The sequence below is a fragment of the Thamnophis elegans genome, chromosome 4, assembly GCF_009769535.1.
Source record: "Thamnophis elegans isolate rThaEle1 chromosome 4, rThaEle1.pri, whole genome shotgun sequence".
Lineage (NCBI taxonomy): Eukaryota > Metazoa > Chordata > Lepidosauria > Squamata > Colubridae > Thamnophis > Thamnophis elegans.
The window spans coordinates 130,870,738-130,892,552 of record NC_045544.1 but is presented as its reverse complement, the minus strand read 5'-3'; the positions used below and the strand labels follow the sequence as shown (position 1 = coordinate 130,892,552).

The 21,815-nt window shown below is 42.2% G+C and overlaps 1 protein-coding gene across 1 annotated transcript in view; it reads right to left on the bottom strand.

The window, feature by feature from the left end:
* Positions 1 to 476: 476 nt before the first annotated feature.
* The window catches only part of NOS2 (nitric oxide synthase 2), a 38,070-nt gene continuing 16,731 nt past the window's right edge, over positions 477 to 21,815 (bottom strand). Inside the window, exons 13-24 of the mRNA XM_032216329.1 lie at positions 20,913 to 21,087; positions 18,827 to 18,959; positions 18,161 to 18,239; positions 16,437 to 16,615; positions 14,977 to 15,140; positions 13,029 to 13,034; positions 12,650 to 12,851; positions 10,017 to 10,104; positions 8,289 to 8,410; positions 7,403 to 7,551; positions 3,000 to 3,194; positions 477 to 689 (exon numbers count right to left, since the gene is read on the bottom strand). Coding sequence (XP_032072220.1) covers positions 561 to 689; positions 3,000 to 3,194; positions 7,403 to 7,551; positions 8,289 to 8,410; positions 10,017 to 10,104; positions 12,650 to 12,851; positions 13,029 to 13,034; positions 14,977 to 15,140; positions 16,437 to 16,615; positions 18,161 to 18,239; positions 18,827 to 18,959; positions 20,913 to 21,087 — 1,621 coding nt within the window. The 3' untranslated portion in view covers positions 477 to 560. The remainder of the gene's footprint in view (positions 690 to 2,999; positions 3,195 to 7,402; positions 7,552 to 8,288; positions 8,411 to 10,016; positions 10,105 to 12,649; positions 12,852 to 13,028; positions 13,035 to 14,976; positions 15,141 to 16,436; positions 16,616 to 18,160; positions 18,240 to 18,826; positions 18,960 to 20,912; positions 21,088 to 21,815) is intronic.

Genomic DNA, 21,815 nt, shown 5'->3' with positions numbered 1-21,815 from the left:
GGCACATATTATGGAAGGCCAGGAACATCCACAGAGGAAGTCAGAAAAGTCAAGATGGCAACTGCAATGGCATAATTAATTCTTGATAGAATTAATAAAAATCACACATTTTTATGCATGATGTGTGCATGCAATAATGTGCTTACTGTTGTAGTCTTGATTTTTTAATATCCTCTCCCCAGATGCCCCTATGCAAGCACGTATAAGCAGTTCCAGTTTTTGGTATTAAATGAGGTTTGCCTTTTCTCTTCTGAACGTATAAAAGCAGGGTGAAAACAGCCCACAAAAGCTGCCCCCTTTGTCCAAGAATGGAATTTAAATAATAATAATATAATAAAGACTGATTGCTACAAAAGTTCCAATAAAATAGACATGTCTAAAAGAATTAAATATAATTAAATAAAATACTACAGTATGTAGTGTTTTATCCAAAACCCAAACGATTTGGTTTTGTGGTGCAAATTCTGCTGATCTGGTCCACATTGGCAGATGCTGCTGTAAAAGCAACATTTGGGGACCCCTGTTGAGGCTAAAGAAGGCCCCTGGGTAGGAAGTTACGGTTAAAGTTTTAGCTGGGCTTGAGCTTCTAAAACTTTTATGGTTCTTTCAGTTTTAACTTCTTCCATGGTTCTTTGGTTCTCTTTTGGAAACGTTGCTCCAAAAATGTCCTCTTTGTATCGTTTCTGCCTCTGTAAAAACAAAACAAGGAAAGCTAAGAATTGGTGGGATTGTTTTAGTATTAATTCCCGTGGAAATTTAAACAGAGGCCTGGATGAAAGGACTGCGTTAAAAGACAAATTGTTCAAACCAGCAGCATTGATAGGGAGGGTCTTAAAATCTGCCCTGATCCAAGCCATATCCTATCGTTACAAGCATGTAAAAAGGGGTAAGGCTTGGATTATAGCTACCTGCCTTTCATTCTGATCATTCGCTGTGGGCAGTCCTCCAATGCAAACTCAGTTAATAGCAATAGCAATAGCAGTTAGACTTATATACCGCTTCATAAGGCTTTCAGCTCTCTCTAAGCGGTTTACAGAGTCAGCATATTGCCCCCAACAACAATCCGGGTCCTCATTTTACCCACCTTGGAAGGATGGAAGGCTGAGTCAACCCTGAGCCGGTGAGATTTGAACCGCCGAACTGCAGAACTGCAGTTAGCTGAAGTAGCCTGCAGTGCTGCATTTAACCACTGCGCCACCTCGGCTCTTTAAAGAAGAGAAGTTAAATTGGGAAAAATATTCTATAAATATGTTATTCAACTTATTCAATAAATAAATTGAGATGTCCAGGATTGCCATCTAATAAGTCCTCACTACCAGCTCCAAGGTTATCTTAGCCAGCTTGGCTGAGCCACAGGGGTTAGAGTGCAGTACTGCAGGCTACTTCTGCTGATCACCGACTGCCAGCAGTTTGGGAGATCGAATGTCACCAGGCTCAAGGTTGACTCAGCCTTCCATCCTTCCGAGGTCGGTAAAAAGATTGTTGGGGGCAACATGCTGACTTTATAAACCACTTAGAGAGGACTGTAAAGCACTATGAAGCAGTATATAAGTCTAAGAGCTATTGCTATTGGTTTCAGAATGGGGCCCATACTGGCAGAGCCAATCATCACTTCTGAATTAGTTAACAGCCTTATTGGATCCCTCCTGCTCATTTTGAGATCTGGGGTCCAAGACTTCTGCCCCTCTTCTGTATTTGGGCAGCATTGACAAAACCAACACTAGTCAATTGCAAAAGACAACTTTATCTGGAACAGATTGCATCCTGCAATGATACCTTTAACACTATCAAACAGCAACATCTGACTATCCCAGGATCTCGGAAGGACTCAGTAGCGGGATAAAAATTCCCAATCCAGTCTAAACATGTGACTGGTTGTGCAGCAAACTATAATAATGGCAACCATCACAGCGAACACCACAAACACATGTAGAAACATGCAGAACTCCTGCATCTCTTTTTAAACATTTCCATCCTGATATTCTTAATCCATCCGGATCATCAGTCCATTAAAAATTGAAATCAATGCTACAAAGTTGAATGAACAAGAGCAGAAAAATGCGGGGGTCATTATACTTGTAAAGAATTAAATAGCTGACAAGAAAAGTAGCCAAAAAGTTAACGGTCATAGTATAATTTGCACTTAGATTAAACTTTGTGGTCTGTCCCTGGAACCTTGCAGAAATAAAGATACTCATAATGTAGTCGAAAGCCACAGGAGAGGAGAAGATCGAACTAGTCAATTCTGAAATGGGAATTAAGCTCACCTTTAAAGTAATCTTCTCTAATCCAGTGTAAAGGTAAGGTAAAGAAGTCCCTGCAGATTTGATTCTGCTAGTCATTGCCAATTATAGGGGGCAGGTCTCATCTCTGTTTCAACACCATTGAGCCAGTGCTGCCCAAAGACATTTCCATGGTCATGTGACTGGCATGATGTTACAGAGCGCTGTTAACTTCCCACCAAAGTGGGAAGTATTTATCTACTTGCATTCACACACTTTTGAACTGATAGGTTGGTAGGAGCTGGAGCAAGGAATGGGAGTTCAGACCATTGTGTAGTGCTCAGGTCTCGAACCTGGGCTACCGGCTTCCAGCTGACAAGTCCAGCTTTTTAACTGCTGAGCCCCCATGCCACTCTCTACTGCAATGTGCTGGACTACAATTTGGGAGATAATGGAAATTAGAATCCATCATATTTTTAGGGTCTGGGCTTGGAAAGCCTATCTAAAAATCAAGGATTGCCAACTTCTTAAGACTTCCCACAGTATTTGTGTCCCTCAAAGACATTTCCTTGCCCACTTAGAAGATCATTCCTAAAGCCATTCAACCAAATAATCAATTCAGCCCCCTTTTGTTGAGGAATGCCAGAAGCCTGTATTGACCCCAGATGACAAAATATGAATTGAGAACTTTCACCCGTTCCATAGACCATGTTTACAAAGCGGACTAGGTTTAGGATTGAGTTTGGCAGCCAACCAAATGGAAACGGCTCATCATACCTTCAGCTGAAAACAGTAGTCCTCTGCTTCCTCTTCGGTCAAACTCAGTTTCTTTGCAAACATCTCCTTTAAGGTCTTAGCCACTTCGCTGGCCATGCGGATGTCCCCGCAGACATACAGGTGTCCCTCTTCTTCATGGAGAAGTCTGTACACCTCTGCTTCCAATTCATTCCGAAGGAGGTCCTGCACATAAACCTGAACGATTTGCATAGCATTCAGATTTTTTTCTACGAGAGCTGCAATATTTAATCACTTAATAAACGGGATCATTAGTCTAGTGCAGGAGTGTCAAACTCAAGGCCCAGGGGTCAGATTTGGCCCACGGGGCCACCCTGGAAACAGCAAAGGACCGGCCCGTGGTGCCTCCGCTAGCAAAAACAGAGTTCGGGAGGGCCACGGGCAGCCCACTGAAGCTCTGTTTTTGCTGGCAGAGGATTGCAGGAGGTCAGTGCAGCTGAAAACGGAGCTCGAGAGCCTGTTTTTGCTGGCAGAAAGCTCGAGCCAACACTGGCGCCCCCGACACAAGTGACATCGAGCTGGCCACCCCCACCCTGGCCACCCCCTAAGGTCAAACACAACCCTGATGAGGCCCTCAATGAAAAAGAGTTTGACACCCCTGGTCTAGTGCTTGCCAGAGGTTTCTGGGTTACAGTTCCCATTAGGCCACCCCAGGGAGGCTCGTGGCCAGGATTATGAAATTCATTTATCTGTTGGAGACATGGAACGGGATGTTTTGGCTACAAAGCTTTTTAGAGCAGAGCAAATTAAAAGTGAATAATTCTTTTTTTAAAAGATTGACAAATTTAACACTTTGAAAATAAGGAAGAAGGGAAGGAGAAAATTGAAGTGGCTTCAAAACATTTTGAAGGCACGAGGGTGTCTATCGCCCAGTAGTTGCATAATCTATGCCACAGCTGGGACAAATAATTATTTTAGAGCACAATACCCGTAACAATACCCATTAGAAGAGACTATCTATAGCTCAGAGTTGGACTGTGAAGTTCTTGGTGCTCTTGGAAGTTGGTTGTTTGCTTGTAGAATTTTTATGACCCAACTAGGTAAATTCATCACTGCAAGCAAGTGGAAGATTTGCTGCCTTGCACACTTGTGCCGAGGAGATTACTTAGTTAGGTAGAGAAGATAAATATCACGTGCAAGTAGTCCTCACCTTATGACCAAAATTGAGCCCAACATTTCTGTTGCTAAGCGAATCATTTGTTAAGTGAGTTTTGTCCTATTTCACGACCTTTCTTGCCACAGTTCTTTAGTGAATCTCTGCAGCTGTTAAGTTAATGACACAGTTGTTAAGTGAATCTGGATTCCCTGCTGATCTTTGCTTGTCAGAAGGTCGCAAAAGGTGGTCACATAACCCTGGGACACTGCAACTGTCATAAATATGAGTCCGTAGGAGGGGCGGGGCTGACGTCGCTATGACACTATGACATGCAATCTTGGGGCTCCAGGATTGCTGTTGATATCTCTGCTGATGGATAGTCCTTTTTGGACCTAAACCATACTGTAGAGACGGTGATAGAGAAGGGCACGTCCTGCTGATCTTAGGAGCATCTCAAAGCCCCTGATTGATCCAGGAAAAGCTTTTTTCCCCTGGCTACAAGAGAAGCAGCCAATGAAGCTGCAGAAGGTTGGGACAGCCCCCTGAATGGAAGCAGAGCAGGAGAGAGAGTATATCGAAATTGGTGAGATAAATTTTACTATTAGAGAAGAGAACACCCAAAAAGACTTTGACCAAAATTAAAATTGAAGATAGAAGAGAGTAAGTGACGAATTAGCCTGAATTAAAACTATTGTGTTATCTTTTTTCTTTAATTTCGTTTCTTTTTTATGGATGGGATTTTTACAAATGTCTTACTTTTAAATTGGACTGGTCTCTTTTTTCCTTCTTCTTCTATTTTTCCCCATTATCTGTATTTGTGGATTAAGAATCTCTTTCCTCTCAATGCTCGGCGTAACTTTTAAGTATTTTAAGCTTTTTTTTTCTCTTCTTAAACTCGGAGCTTAAAGAGAGAGGTAAAAGCAGAAGAAAAAGAAGTAACACTGCCATCTAGAGGCTGGAGGCTTGGTTACATCTGATATCTCAAGGCTATTGGCTTTGTTTACCAAAAGGGACAGAGAGAAAACACATCTTGTTTATACAGGTGTTCTTTTGGAATAAAGAGAAAGCCTTGACTTGAAAGATTACATTGAATTTATTTGAAACCTAGCAAAACGTCTTGAATGTCTCAGTGGCAGTGTTTACAACTGGGAAAAATTGTGCAACATGAAGAAGAAAAGGAAGTTACATTGCAAAGAATTATGCTAGAAATTCAAAAAGTCCTAATAAGCACCGAAAGAATTGAAAAGAGTCTTGAGATTATAGAACAAAGAATAGAAAGAATGGAGGGAAGAGTTGAGAATACTGACAAAACAATGATGAAATTTGAAGATAGAGTTCAAAAAATTGCAGAAAAATATGAACAAAGTGATAAGAAAAATGTTGACACTGACAGCAAACCAAGAGTGGAGGGAAATGATATGTGTGGAATACTGAAAGGAGAGGTAGACGAACTGGAACGCTATCTCATGCTTCAAAAAATAGATGAAGAAAGGGGAGAAAATTTAGCAGAAACAATGAGAGTAACTTTGGTAGAAGCACCAGTGATAATCAAAGGCAAGCTGATGGAAGGAACAGATGGAGGGTTTCGAGTCTTCACAAAATATGCAATGAACAACAAGCTGTCAAGAGAAGTCTACATAAGTCTTATCAAGAAAACAGAATACAGATTCTACAAATGGCAAGAAATATTGGATGGCACTACTGCTGGAAGGATACAGGATGATGAAATGAAATGTCACAATAAAATTAAGCTAAACTTAGTTAAACTTTGAGTATTATGTATAAGACAAAGTAATAATAGTTATAGTCAAATAAATGATTAACAATGATAATAATGCATTTATATATACTAGATTGATAATATGGAATTTTATATAAGCTGTAAGTGAGGACTATGGAGATGTTGTGGAAAAGTCTTTTTATAAAAGATAAACAATTCTATATAGAATAGAATACAAAAATGTAACACCATTGGATGAGTCCAGGATGATGTAACGAAATGCCGTAATATAAATTCACTTTAAATGTACTATGCTTCACATAAAAAGGATGTAATAATAGCTACACTCAATGAATGTTTAATAATCATAATAATTGCATACATATATATTAGATTGATGATATGAGCAATGGAATGTGCTGAAATGAGTTGATATATGAAATCAAGAGAACAAGAAGATAAACAAATTTATAGGACATAGGATTTATTATATTAGTGGTCAGATTTTAAAAAACCCATGGAATTGAAAATTATTAGAGAATGTTACCAACACCAAAATAATAGAATGATTTAAAATAGGATATAAAAATACTTTATTATTGGACGTGTTGATGATGATGTAATGAATTATTATAATATAAATGAACCCATATTTAGAATACCTCATTTAAAATGAAGAAACAATAGTGATAATCAAACAAATGAAGTACTATAATATTAATGTATACAAATCTATTTGATTGATGATATGTGACTTTAGATAAAGTTTAAGCTGGTGACTATGGAAAGGACGCACAAAAACCTTGTAACCAATCGACACACTGTACATAATGGAAGATGTTTTTATGTTATGTGTCTCGTTTATCTATGTTTGTTTAAAAATAAAAACTTTATATAATAAATAAATAAATATGAGTCCATTGACAAGTGTATGAAATTTGAGCACCTGACCATGGGATGCTGCAGTGGTTGAAAGAGTGAAAAATGGCCATGTCACTTTTTTCAGTGATGTTGTAACTTTGAGCAGTCATTAAATGAACTGTTGTAAGTTGAGGACTACCTGCATACTAAAATAATTCCACCAATTCGTGCCATTGTAATGAATGGTCGCAAAATGAACTGTTGTAAGCAGTAGTGGGACTCAATTTTTTTTTACTACCGGCTCTGTGGGCGTGGCTTGGTGGGCGTGGCTTGGTGGGCGTGGCAGGGGAAGGATACTGCAAAATCCCCATTCCCTCCCGATCAGCTGGGACTCAGGAGGCAGAGAATAGATGGGGGGGTGGGGCCAGCCAGAGGTGGTATTTACTGTTTCTCCGAACTACTCAAAATTTCTGCTACCGGTTCTCCAGAACTGGTCAGAACCTGCTGAATACCACCTCTGGTTGTAAGTCAAGGACTACCCATATTATACCTGTATTGTACTGCTTTTGGCCATCCTGCTTCCTTACTGTCTTTGTGTTCCCACTCTTTTTAATCAGTGGGACCAGAGCTTGAACCCAGGACTTTCTGGATACAATTTAGTGCCCTGCCCTGAGAAAAGGATCAAAGCAAGATGCAACGGAGGCTTACTTTGGGACTCCCGGGCTCTCTGGAGTAAGCTGTGTAGACCTCTTGGAGAATCCCTTTCCGATGCATCTCCTCCATTTCCTCTCGATAGAGGTGGTCCAGGCTTGAGTGCCGGCAGCCGAACAGCAGGATCAGACCCCTCCCTTGGATCCCTAAAAACCAGAAGGGCAAAATGAGTTGGGCTTCTTAGGTAGCTCAAGGCACTGTTTGAGTCTAAATATGGAGAAGGTTTCAGTATCCAAGTCATCAGAACGAACAGGAGGGCCCCTAAACGCCACAATATTATCACATTTCGAAAGAAGAGAAGCAACTCACAGTGTCATCTAAAGAGGAACAACGCCATGTTGCAAAACCACAATTTAATGACTCAACTGCAGCACTGAATGGGACAGGTGAGCATGGGTCTCATGAAGGAAGCATCAAAGGCTGCCTCAGACTAGCTTGGGATTGACCTTTAGACCTATCTTAAAGAGGTTCTTTTTGTGAGGTCTACTTCACCGGATTAAGCAGATGTTCCAAAAGTGTAAGGCTTGTATTCCATGACCCCAAATAAGAAATTGGAACATCTAATTTCTAATTAGAGCTGTAGTGGCACAGTAGTTAGAATGCGGTATTGCAGGCTAACTCTGCCGATTGTCGATCCTGAGGGGCTCAAGGTTGACTCAGCCTTCCATCCTTCTGAGGTCAGTAAAACGAGGACCCAGACTGTTGGTGGGCAAGATGCTGACTTTGTAAACTGCCTAGAGCGGGGTGTAAAGCACTATGAAGTATTATATAAGTTTAAGAGCTATTGCTAGTGCTAATTGTTAGATAATGCTAACCCCTAAACACTTCCCATTTCAGTGGCACGTGGATTGGCCCAACCAGAAAGTAGCAAAGCCCTCTTCACCTTTCTTTTCTAAGTCAAAGTGTCGTTGTTGCCAGAAGCTTCTAAAAGGAGCAATTCCTGTACCAGGACCAATCAGGATGCACGGTTTTCTTGGATCTTTTGGAAGTTGGAATCCATCAGCACTAGATAACAATGAGACAAACAAATATCTTACTCAGTGATGGGATTCAATTTTTTTTACTACCGGTTCTGTGGGTGTGGCTTGGTGGGCATGGCAGGGGAAGGATACTGTAAAATCTCCATTCCCTCCCCACTCCAGGGGAAGGATACTGTAAAATCTCCATTCCCTCCCCACTCCAGGGGAAGGATACTGTAAAATCTCCATTCCCGCCCCACTCCAGAGGAAGGATACTGCAAAATCTCCTTTCCCTCTTCACTCCAGGGGAAGGATACTGTAAAATCTCCATTCCCGCCCCACTTCAGGGGAAGGATACTGTAAAATCTCCATTCCCGCCCCGCTCCAGGGGAAGGATACTGTAAAATCTCCATTCCCGCCCCACTTCAGGGGAAGGATACTGTAAAATCTACATTCCCTCCCCGCTCCAGGGGAAGGATACTGTAAAATCTCCATTCCCGCCCCACTTCAGGGGAAGGATACTGTAAAATCTACATTCCCTCCCCACTCCAGGGGAAGGATACTGCAAAATCTCCTTTCCCTCTTCACTCCAGGGGAAGGATACTGTAAAATCTCCATTCCCTCCCCACTCCAGGGGAAGGATACTGTAAAATCTCCATTCCCGCCCCACTTCAGGGGAAGGATACTGTAAAATCTCCATTCCCTCCCCACTCCAGGGGAAGGATACTGTAAAATCTCCATTCCCTCCCCACTCCAGGGGAAGGATACTGTAAAATCTCCATTCCCTCTCCACTCCAGGGGAAGGATACTGTAAAATCTCCATTCCCTCCTGATGGGGGTGGGGCCAGTCAGAAGTGGTATTTGCCGGTTCTCCCAACTACTCAACATTTCTGCTACTGGTTCTCCAGAACTGGTCAGAACCTGCTGAATACCACTTCTGATCTTACTCCTAGAGAAGCAGGAAGTGCAAATCCCTCTTCTTTCATGAATACACTTCTCAGATTATTTTGCCACCGATCATGGGTCTTTAATTCCTTTAGATTTCAAATAGATATAGGTAGTCCTCCCTTAGCGATCACAATTGGGGTTGGCAAGTCCATTGCTAAGCATTGTGGTCGCTAAGCAGAAAATCACACAAACGGACTTATAACACTTTCCGCAAAGCGCCATATGTGACTGATTTGCGATTTTCCTTCTGTGTTCTCTGTTAACTCTGTTTGTCACAAGCCACTTAGAAAGCTTGCAAATGGCAATCATGTGGCCATGATATAATGTGACAGTCGTAAACGCAAGGTTTGGCGACAAAGTTGTTTTTTTTTTTACACCATTGTAACTTCAAATGGGTGCTAAATGGGCAGTTCATAAGGAAAGACTACCTGTACATTGAGATAGATTCTACGTATGCCAATTGGAAATGTTTAGGTCTAATTGGTCTGTTTTTATTTTTCTTTTCGCTCTCCCTTGAAGAAAAGACTAACATGGAGCCCATTCTCTTGTTTTTGTTAATTTCTATTTACAGGTCTTTGAATAGCACAGAAATTAGTCCACATGCTGTACATTCCTAACAGAATCAACCTCTATTTCAGAGGATACCATTTGGATATTGAGAACAAAAGTTTTTGTTGCAAGTTATTTTTCAGCTGCAATCTTACCTGCGAATAAAACAGGGAATTGTCTTTTTCGGGGCCATTGTGTTCAACCAAGCACTGCAAACGCCCTGGTGCACTGGACCTTTCCCATCTGAGAAGAAAGGGTGAGCAAAAGAAGATACACACAATGTTTTGGTGAAGTATTTTGAGGAAGTTTAGATGAAATCACAAGAGAAGTGAACAGACCAGGGGTGGGTTTCAACCGGTTCGCGGCAGTCCCTGCGAACCGGTTGGTCGGCGAACCCGGAAGTAAGTAACTTCCGGGAACGGCGAAGGGCCCACCCGCCCGGCCGCGTTGCTTACCCGGTTTTGACTAGTTCTGCGCTTCCACGCATGCGCAGGACGCATACAGTGCCTGCGCGATCCTCCAGGAACAGCTGGAGCATCGCACAGATGCTAGTACACATGCGTGCACTGCGCACATGCACGAGGACGCCGCCGGCCCCGTTCCAACCGAACCGGTTGGAATGGGGCAAGAAACCTACCCCTGGAACAGACTTTGCAGTATGGTGATTTTAATAGGCCCCACTCAGAGGCTAGGAAGAGAATTAATGTTTTTGAACTTTGCTGTTGGAGAAGACTCCTTAGAATTCAGTTGTTACAGGTAGTCCTCGACTTACAACAGTCCTCGATTTACAACAGTTCATTTACAGACCATACAAAATTACAACAGCACTGAAAAAGTAACTTATGACCGTTTTTCACACTTACAACCATTGCAGCATCCTCATGGTCACATGATTAAAATTCAGACACTTGGCAATTGACTCATATTTATGATGATTGGAGTCTCCCAGGATCATGTGATCACCTTAGAGTAGCAATAGAATAGAATAGAATAACAGAGTTGGAAGAGACCTTGGAGGTCTTCTAGTCCAACCCCCTGCTCAAGCAGGAAACCCTATCCCATTTCAGACAAAGGATTGTCCAATCTCTTCTTAAAATCTTCCAGTGTTGGAGCATTCACAACTTCTGGAGGCAAGTTGTTCCACTGGTTAATGATTCTAACTGTCAGGAAATTTCTCCTTAGTTCTCAGTTGCTTCTCTCCTTGATTAGCTTTCCATTCATTGCTTTTTGCCTTGCCTTCACCTTTTTCAACCTTCTTACAAACAAACTCAACAAGGAAAATTCACTTAACAACCATATTACTACTTTAACATTTGCAGTGATTCACTTAACAGCTGGGACAAGAAAGGTTGTAAAATGGGGGGAAATTCACTTAGCAGTTATAGCAATAGCAATAGCAGTTAGACTTATATACCGCTTCATAGGGCTTTCAGCCCTCTCTAAGCGGTTTACAGAGTCAGCATATTGCCCCCAACAACAATCCGGGTCCTCATTTTACCCACCTCGGAAGGATGGAAGGCTGAGTCAACCTTGAGCCGGTGAGATTTGAACAGCCGAACTGCAGAACTGCAGTCAGCTGAAGTAGCCTGCAGTGCTGCACTCTAACCACTGCGCCACCTCGGCTTAACAACTGTCTCACTTAGCAACAAAAATGTGGGGCTTAATTGTGGTCGTAAATCGAGGACTATCTGTATTTACTGTTGTGGGAACTTTTTATCATCTCCAAGAAAGGATGATTCCTAGCACAGCTGGAAAGAGGATATAATCTTGGAGTGTTAGTATCTGTTGAGCTATTCAAAAGCACATTTTAAATTGTTTTTTGTTCTGCTTTTATTATTTTTAAACAACTCTCCACAACAACAACCCTATGAGGTGGACTGGGTGGAGAAAGAATGACTGGCCCAATGTCACCGAGCCGGTTTTCATGCCTAAGATGGGACTAGAACTCACAGTCTCCTAGTTCCTAGTCTGGTGCGTTAACCACTAGACCAGGGGTCCTCAAATTTTTTAAACAGAAGGCCAATTCACACTCCCTCAGACTGTTGGGAGGCCGGACTGGCTGGCAGGGTGTGGCTAGGTGGTCATGTGACTGGCTGGGTGTGGCCAGGTGGCCATGTGGCTGGCTGGGTGTGGCCAGGTGGTCGTGTGACTTGCTGGGTGTGGCCAGATGGTCGTGTGACTGGGTGGGTGTGGCCAATTTAACAGTCCATTAAACAATATACACAAATGAAACTTTAATTTGTTATGCTCCTGGGGGTAGAAAGCAGGTTAGTGAAGGGGTGTGGCCTCCCTCTCTCCTGCCCTCTCTCCCTCTGGAGGCTGGGGAGGCCAAAAATGGGTCCAACTCTGCTGCCCCAAAACAGACACATTTCTGGCCTCCTGAGGTCTCCGCGCATCCCATTTTTGGCCTCCTCAGCCTCCAGAAGGTTTTTTTTGGGGGGGGAGGGGCAGAAGTGGGTTGCTGTTGGTTTGGACCAGATCAGCCAAACCGATAGTAGCGGCGGCGGGATACCCCGCCCACCCCCTGGATTATTCTGAGCATGCGTAGAAGCGTTTCGTGCAGAGGGGAGCAAGCACGGGAGCGCGCCTGAACCGGTAGGTGGGGCGATGTGGGTGGGGAACCCTTGTGGCCCCTCGCGGGGTGGATTAATGGCTTCGGTGGGCTATATCCGGCCCCCAGGCCATAGTTTGAGGACCCCTGCCCTAGACCAAACCGGCTCTCACATTTGATGGAGAATCACTGCAAACACAGGGCCAAATGAAGTTTCAGAACAGAAAGCCTGCTTACTTCTAGGTCTGTAGGTCACCACAGCCACAGTCAAATGCAATTCCTGGGGGTCCCAATCCTGCGAAGAACTGATGGAGTAATATCTGGGCTTGAGTAAAGGCAGCTGAGAGAGCAAGAAGGATGTTGAGAGCCTGATGGATGGGAATTCCTCCAGGACTTCCAAGAGATTGGGGCTGTTGTAAAATTTCCACTTGTTGTATTCCTCCAAATTCTACGGTGAAAAACAAACAAACAGATGGTCAGCCTCCTGGGGCTATTTATGGATTTATGTTTATATCTCCTCCAAAATGGGGGTGCAGCTTGTTGTAGAAACAATGGTACCTTATAAAATTCCAAAAGATAACACAAGATTGTTGTGCTGATTGTGCAAACTGCTTACAGAGGGCTGTAAAGCACTGTGCTATTGCTATAAAACAGGAAAAGAGCTTAGAAATAATCTACAATAGGCATAAGTTTGACTCAAAGCCAGAGATGGAAATCCTAAACAAAGTTATTACGATACTCATCCCACATCAGTTCACTGAGATTGACTATTGTAGCTATATTAAACAGCCTGTTAAATTGAGCGTGACTCCGGATTACCATACAAGTATTTATTGATGTAGCTTTTTTTAGTAGCAGGATAAACGTGATCTGCTATTGGAATGTTTTCAACTTCCCAGTATCGTCTACCGTGGCACGACAAAACCGCGCTCGACTAAAGCACGCTTGACGAAACCGTGTCGCTGACGTCATCAACAGGGCGACAACAGCGAGCGCAGAGAAAGAAGGGCGCTTTAAATAGCGCTTTGAAAGCAAGACGATTCAAGTTAAGGTAAGGGTTAGGTTTAGGGTTAGCTTTAGGGTTAGGTTTAGGGTTAGGTTTAGGGTTAGGTTTAGGGTTAGGTTAAGGGTTAGGGTTAGGGTTAGGGTTAGGGTTAGGTTAAGGGTTAGGTTTAGGGTTAGGGTTAGGTTTAGGATTAGGTTTAGCGTTAGGTTAAGGGTTAGGTTTAGGTTTAGGTTTAGGGTTAGGTTAAGGGTTAGGTTTAGGGTTAGGTTTAGGATTAGGTTTAGAGGGGTTAGGTTTAGGGGTTAATTTTAGGTTTAGCGTTTACAGCGTGCTTTTATCTCCGTGCTGTTCTCGCGCTGTGATGATGTCAGCTATGCGGTTTCGTCGAGCGCCCTTTAGTCGAACGCGGTTTTGTGGTGGAACCATGGTCTACAGCCATGAAATCTCCTGATGGTCTCCCATCCAAGCACTAACAGAATAACGGAGTTGGAAGGAACCTTGAAAGTCTTCTCAACCAACCTCCTGCTCAGGCAGGAAACCATATACCATTTCAGACAAACAGTTGTCCAATCTCTTTTTAAACATTTCCAGTATTGGAGCATTCACAACTTCTGGAGGCAAGTTGTTCCGCTGATCAATTGTTCTGACTGTCAGGAAATTTCTTCTCAGTTCTAGGTTGCTTCTCTCCTTGATTGGTTTCCATCCATTGCTTCTTGTTCGGCCTTTAGGTGCTTTGAAAAATAGGCCGATCTCTCTTCTTTGTGGCAGCCTCTCAAATATTGGAACACAGCTATCATGTCACCCCCTAATCCTTCTTTTCATTAAACCATATATTCCCAATTTCTGCAACTGTCCTGTGTATGTTTTAGCCTCCAGCTCCCTAATCATCTTTGTTGCTCTTCTCTGCATTCTTTCTAGAGTCTCAATATACCATATTTTGGACTATAAGACGCACCAGTGTATAAGATGCACCACGATTTTGAAGAGGTAAGTAAGAAAAAATGTTTTTGTTCTCCCCGCCCCCCAGGAGCACTCTGCAGGTTTCAGTAGAGCTGGGGAAGGCAAAAATGTCCCTGTTTTTGCTAAAAATGGGTGGGAAATGGGCTGTTTTTCACAAAAACTGGGGTGTTTTCTCCTTCCCCTATCCCTGCTGAAGCCTGCAGAGTGCTTCTGGGGGCTGGAGGATGAGAAAAACATCTGTTTCTGTGAAAAATGACCTGATTTTTGCAAAAATGGGGAGCAGGTGCGGGGCTTTGGGAGGCCAAAATTGCTGTATTCAATCTATACGACACACTAACATTTTCACGCTCTTTGGGGGGGGGGGAGGTGCGTCTTAAACACCGAAAAATACAGTATTTTTCATATTGTGATGACCAAAACTGGATGCAGTATTCCAAGTGTGGTCTTACCATGTCATTATAAACTGGCGTTAGAACTAAGTCCAATCTTGCCTAACTTTTGGCGATCACCCGTGGTTGGCCACCTGCTAGCAGATGAAACAAGACATGCTCTATAAGCAAAAGTTTCTCTCCCTGCCCGTAACTGGTCTCGAACTCACATGACACAAGAGATTCAGCCTTTCCTTCTCACTTTTATCTTCTGCCAGCTGGGAAAATGATCTTAGCAACTGCTGGGAAGGAGGAGAGGTGACATCAAGGAAATGCATCAAAGCTTGGGACAGTGAACATGCTGGAAACTTTTTGTAAGGAGTCCAGTAGCCACCTGGAATGAAAGAGGAAATGGGTGAGAATATATTCTGAGATTAAACAGAGGAAATCAGCTGGGGAGAGACTTCATCTAAGTCAAAAAATAAATACGTCTGACCAGTTGCCTTCCAACACGGCCTTTCCCGTTGACCCGAAGTGTTAATTGAATCCCTGCAGGGGATACCTCATCCCCAGAGTCTTTAAATCATGCTGTCCAAGTTAGAATGAATGGTTTCCCCATTTTGGAGTGTGAAAGTAGTAAAACAGGAGCTTTAAACTTTCAATTGACTCAACACACCCAGGGAAAAATTAGTTGACAAAAATGCCACACCCCAAATGGAACACAGGAAGCCCTAAATTCCCCACATATGCCTTTTCTGATAAGGCCATCCCTTCACCATGAGGTCCCTTTGGGAGGTGAAAGGCTAAAATGCTGCCTACTCTTGCTCAACTGGAAAAGAGCTGAATGCCAAGATAACTCAGGTATCCTTTTCTTTCTCTTGTTCACTCCAAATTCATTGCCCCTTTCTTGTAAAGATATCCGCTCATAGGTAAAGATAAAGGTTCCCCTCGCACATATGTGCTAGTCGTTCCTGACTCTAGGAGGAGGTGCTCATCTCCGTTTCAAAGCCGAAGAGCCAGCGCTGCCAGAAGATGTCTCCATGGTCATGTGGCCGGCATGACTCAACGCCGGAAGGCTGTTACCTTCCCACCAAAGGGGTCCCTATTTTTCTACTTGCATTACTGTGGTAAGAAAGGTTGTAAGAAAAAGTAAAGGTTTCCCTCGCACATATGTGCTAATCGTTCCCTACTCTAGGGGGCGGTTCTCATCTCCGTTTCAAAGCCGAAGAGCCAGCATTGTCCAAAGACGTCTCCGTGGTCATGCGGCCGGCATGACTAAATGCTGAAGGCACACGGAACGCTGTTACCTTCCCACCAAAGGTGTTCTCTATTTTTCTACTTGCATTTTTATGTGCTTTCAAACTGCTAGGTTGGTAGAAGCTGGGACAAGTAACAGGAGCTCACTCCGTTAAGAGGCACTAGGCATTCGAATTGTGGAAACTGCCAACCTTCTGATTGACAAGCTCAGCGTCTTAGCCACTGAGCCACCATGTAGCAATAGCAATAAGCAATAGCAGTTAGACTTATATACCGCTTCATAGGGAGATTTGAACAGCCGAACTGCGGAACTGCAGTCAGCTGAGTAGCCTGCAGTGCTGCATTTAACCACTGCGCCACCTCGGCTCTTCTATCCTATCCCACAGCAAAAAAAAAAAAAAAAAAAAGGATGGAAAGAGGACTCCTAACTTACAATCGCGGCATGTTTCCAGTCTAAAGGTTTCGTTGAATGGAGGAGCATCTGCAACATGGGAGATGATCCCATCAACCAAAGCTTCTCGGTTTGCAGGGAAGATCCCAAGATGATCTCCTGGGAGATAGTTGATTTCCTGATTGGTTTCACAGGAAAGTTTAATTAGCATGGTAACACGGCTGAAAAGGAAAGGGAAACACAAACCCATTTTAAGTCAACCGTCACAGGATTTCCTTGTTTAAAACCACAGACAGGATACTTCTCAAACTTCATGCAGGAAGCATTACGGTGTGATTCTTTGGCACCATTTATGGGAAGACTTTTGAACTTCAATACATGTCATTATATTTTTAGTTGAGGGAAGGGTTCTAGAGCCATAAGCCACATAAACCATAAGCTAACGAGATAGACAGCAAGGACTGGATTGCCTTGGTTTTTTTCTTGCATTTTTCCTTTGAAAAACAATTCATGTCTCAGCCAAGAAGCTTCTTCAGTTCTTGGATGAAAAGTGAAACATTTTTTCAAAGGAAAATAACCAAGAAAGTCCAGCTACCTTTAGGAAAAAGCACCTTTGGGACAACCATGACCTGGATGATTGAGAATCTCTTTAGACAAGGATTTTAAACTTGTATACATTTAAAGATACAATTGACTAACACCAAGGGATTAAAAAATGTTAATACCTTTTCCAGCAAGAAAAGGGAATATCTATCTATCTATCTATCTATCTATCTATCTATCTATCTATCTATCTATCTATCTATCTATCTATCTATCTATCATCTATCATCTATCTATCTATCTATCTATCTCTATCCATCCATCCATCCATCCCTATCTATCTATCTATCTATCTATCTATCTATCTATCTATCTATCTATCTATCTATCTATCTATCTATCTATCTAGCTAGCTAGCTAGCTAGCTATCTATCTAGCTATCTAGCTATCTAGCTAGCTAGCTATTGCCATGTACAGGTTGGTAGATCTTTTAAAGACTGAACGTAGCTTTTGGCCCTTAAAAAGAAGTGTCTCTCTTCCTTACATTGAGCTACAATTCAGTGACTTTAAACGTTATTTTATTTTGGAACAATTATATTCAACCATTTATCGGTACTATGTAATTCTTTTATTGAAATATAACTGTATGTTTGTATATATAATCACTTGGAAAAGTTTAGGCAGTTCCGGTCAAAATGCATATCTAAATAAAAGGTAAAGGTTCCCCCGGACATGTGTGCTAGTTGTTTCCAGCTCTAGGGAGCAATGCTCATCTCCGTTTCAAAGCTGAAGAGCCAGCGCTGTCCGAAGTTGTCTCCATGGTCATGTGGCCAGCATGACTAAAGGCTGAAGGCGCATGGAACGCTGTTACCTTCACACCAAAAGTGGTCCCTATTTTTCTACTTGCATTTTTTACATGCTTTCGAACTGCTAGGTTGGCAGAAGCTGGGACAAGTAACAGGAGCTTACCCTGTTACGCGGCACTGGGGATTCAAAGCGCTGAACTACCGATCCTTCTGATCAACAAGCTCAGCATCTTAGTCACTGAGCCACCGCATCCCTCATATCTAAGTACACAATAGCTAATATAACCACAAAGTTGGCCCAAATTTAAAAATAAAATCTTTCTCTGCAAATTTGAATGCATATTTTATGTGCAGTTAGAAGTTTAATGGGTTCAAACAACAGCAACAAAACGGAGTATGGCAAGCAGGAAAGAATACCTGGACTGTGAACTTTGAAGATTCTGCCGAAATTTGAGGGTCAATGGAAGTACATTTTTCCCATGAATATCACCAAGTGCTACAGAGAAAACAAACAAAGAAACAAACTCTCTTTTGCCACAGTTAAAAAAAAATGGGACCATTCCAGATAAGACCTCAAAACCAGCGGTCACCAACTGGTGGTCCGTGAGAAAATTTTGGTGGTCCGCAGAACAATTATTTGCATCTTTTATATTGCACTAAATCAGGGGTCCTCAAACTACGCCCCCAGGGACTGATACGTGCAATGAACATTTGTGTTGCTGCAGAGAGTCTCCCCCTTTGGAATCTTTTGGGGGGCAGAAATTCTGACTCGGGGTCTGCTTTGCCCTCCTGGTGCAGGACTTTGGGCGAAAACTGGAGGGAAGTGCTGCTGGTGGTGAAGAGCCAGAGGGCCTTGTTCCAGTGGGACTGCATCGGGGCCTGGAACTGGCTGGCCATCTCAACCCACTGTTTTCCAACCTTGGCAGCTTTAAGAAATATGGGCTCTCAGAATTCCTCAGCCAGCATAAAATCCATACATCTTAAAATCACCAATGTTGAAAAATACTGATTAAAAAGGATCAAAGTGGTGATAGTATCATTCAATTAAAAATAAAGACAATTAAGGATCAGAGGAGAACATACCTTTCTCTAACTCCAATGGCCGAGAATCATATACAATCCTAAAATCCTTGGGGTTCCAGGTTTCCTTACATGTATATTCTTTTGGCAACAGGATCTTGTGCTTTCCACGGATATCAAACATTTCACAGGCAGTCTTCTCAAATATAGATAGAAAAAGAATAGATTAAAGTTATCGAGGACTCTATAATGTAATCATCGAAAGCCTTTGGGTTAGTCATCTTGAACCTTCCAATTAGGGGGGGTTGAAGGCAAATGAAATTAATTTCAGTCAAGTGGCTTGTTTAAAAAGATGGTTTCAATTCACAAGCATGGCAACTGCCAAGATTACACAAAACAATAAAGCTTTCTCCCTTCTGGGGAGGCCAAGACTAATATGTGCATGGAGAAGGAAAGAGTTTTCAATGTAATTAACATCCATTATGCATGGAAGTGACATGATTTGCTTCTTTGGAAAGCAAAGCTGGATTAGAAGATTAGCCCCATTGTGCCTTAGAACAATTTAATGGAAAACTAGGGGACACTGTTGGAAATGAGAGGGAAACAGCCAAGAAAAGAGCCAGTTAATTCAATAGCCTAGCTAATCAGCATTGGGGTGTCAATGCAGACTCTACACAGGCATTCTACAAGAAGAAACAGGAAGTGAAACAGCAATTGGTGAACATATACAAGTAGGATAAAGGTAAAGATTCCCTAACATGTCTGCTAGTCGTTCTCAACTCTAGGGCGGCGGTGCTCATCTCCGTTTCAAAGCCGAAGAGCCAGCGCTGTCCAAATATGACTCCGTAGCCATGTGGACAGCATGACTAAACACCGAAGGTGCACGGAATGCTGTTACCTTCCCACCAAAGGTGGTTCCTATTTTTTCGACTTGCATTTTATATCCTTTCAAACTGCTAGGTTGGCAGAAGCTGGGACAAGTAATGGGAGCTTACTCCCTTACGCAGCGCTAGGGATTCGAACTGCAGAACTGCCGACCTTTCTGATCGATAAGCTCAGCGTCTTAGCCACTGAGCCATTTTTGTTAAATGACTGCTGTGTTTAGGAAGCTGATGAAAAAGTAATTTTAAGACCAATCTTTGTACAAACTTTGCAGCTTGTAAAGCCAAGGAAAATTGAAGAAGACCCTAAGTGCAGTTGTGGTTTCACTTAGCAATCTCCTTGCTTAACTGGAGCTGCCAGTCCCAATTGTGGTTGCAAAATGAGAACTATCTGTAAGTTAGTTACAGAGACTAGGGGTACCTTTCTATAAAAGTCAAATACATTTATTTTTGCTGTACTGCATTTATCTCATTTAGATTCCCTCTTTATAGGCTCTCTCCCTCAGGATAAATAATGTTTCTGGGCTGGGCCAAACCTCAAACCTCTCATTTCTCCCAGGGAAATCAGCTAAAGCAATGTATTTCAAATTTGGCAACTTTTAGATGTGTGGGCTTCAATTCCCAGAATTCCTGATTCTGCCTGTGAAATTCTGAGAATAGAATAGAACAGAATAGAATAACAGAGTTGCGAGGGACCTTGGAGGTCTTCCAGTCTGACCCCCTGCTTAGACAGGAAACCCTACACCACTTCAGACAAATGGTTAACCAACATCTTTTTAAAAACGTCCAGTGTTGGAGCATTCACAACTTCTGGAGGCAAGTTGTTCCACTGGTTAATTGTTCTAACTGTCAGGAAATTCCTCCTTAGTTCTAAGTTGCTTCCTTCCTTGATTAGTTTCCACCCATTGCTTCTTGTTCTACCCTCAGGTGCCTTGGAGAATAGTTTGACTCCCTCTTCTTTGTTGCAGCCCCTGAGATATTCGAACATTGCTATCATGTCTCCCCTAGTCCTTCTTTGCATTAAACTAGACATCTAGTTCCTGCAACTGTTCTTTACATGCTTTAGCCATCCAGTCCCCTAATCATCTTTGCTGTTCTTCTTTGCATTCTTTCTTAGTGTCTCAACATCTTTTTTTGAAGTTGAAGTCCACACATCTTAAAAGTTGCCAAGTTTGAAAGACACTGAGCTAAATCACTGGATTCTGGTATCCGCTGCAGAGACATTGGAAACTCGGAAACTCCTTGGCCGTAAAGGTTATTATAGTTACCTGAAATGTAAGAATGGCCCAGTTCCGAAAAGCTTCTTCTTGCCCGTTGAGTTCATCTCCTTCACCCATTGGGCTGACTGGAAATGCCCCCAACTGGGCAAGTTTTTGGTGCACAAGATGGGCAAAGGCACAGAATTCTGGATACATGCTTGAACCCAAGCCGAAGACAGCATACCTGTTTCAAGAGAAAAGCTGCCTTAATGCTGGGTTTTGAATATATATATATATATATATATATATATATATATATATATATATATATATATATATATATATATATATATATATATATATATATTTGTGCTGATAAATAAATAAAGGGAGACTAGTATAGATCTATTTCAAGCTATTTAGCTCTCATCAGCTAGCCATACCCTTACTGGGATTTGAACCTGGGCTATATTACATCCTAGGCAAACTTCTTAGCCATTAGGCCACAGGCTCTTATCCGTTATCATTTTATATATATATAATAAATGAACAATGTATGTGTGTTGAAGGAGACCTCATGTTAAAACAGGGATTTTTCCTTCTGAGATTGTCCCTGTTGAAGTACCTCTCTTAACAACCTATTGAAATGTTCACAAGCCTGCTGCTTGATAGAACTGAGAATACAGTTGCTGCCCACCACTGGGAAGATATTAGATTGTGTAGAAATGGATAGATTTACACTGGAAATCAAACGGAAAGAAGACACGGAATATTATCAAACACGGAACTTATTTTGTCAATGGCTGGGGGGAAAAGGGCGGAAAGTAAGAAAGGAATTTGTATTGTTAAGCAATTTAAATATCCAGACAACATGATGTTTATTAAACACTAAGAAATGTAATAAATAGAAAATTAATTTTTAAAAAAGGACATAATCAGCGTACTGCTGGATTGGATCCCTGGTCCATTTAA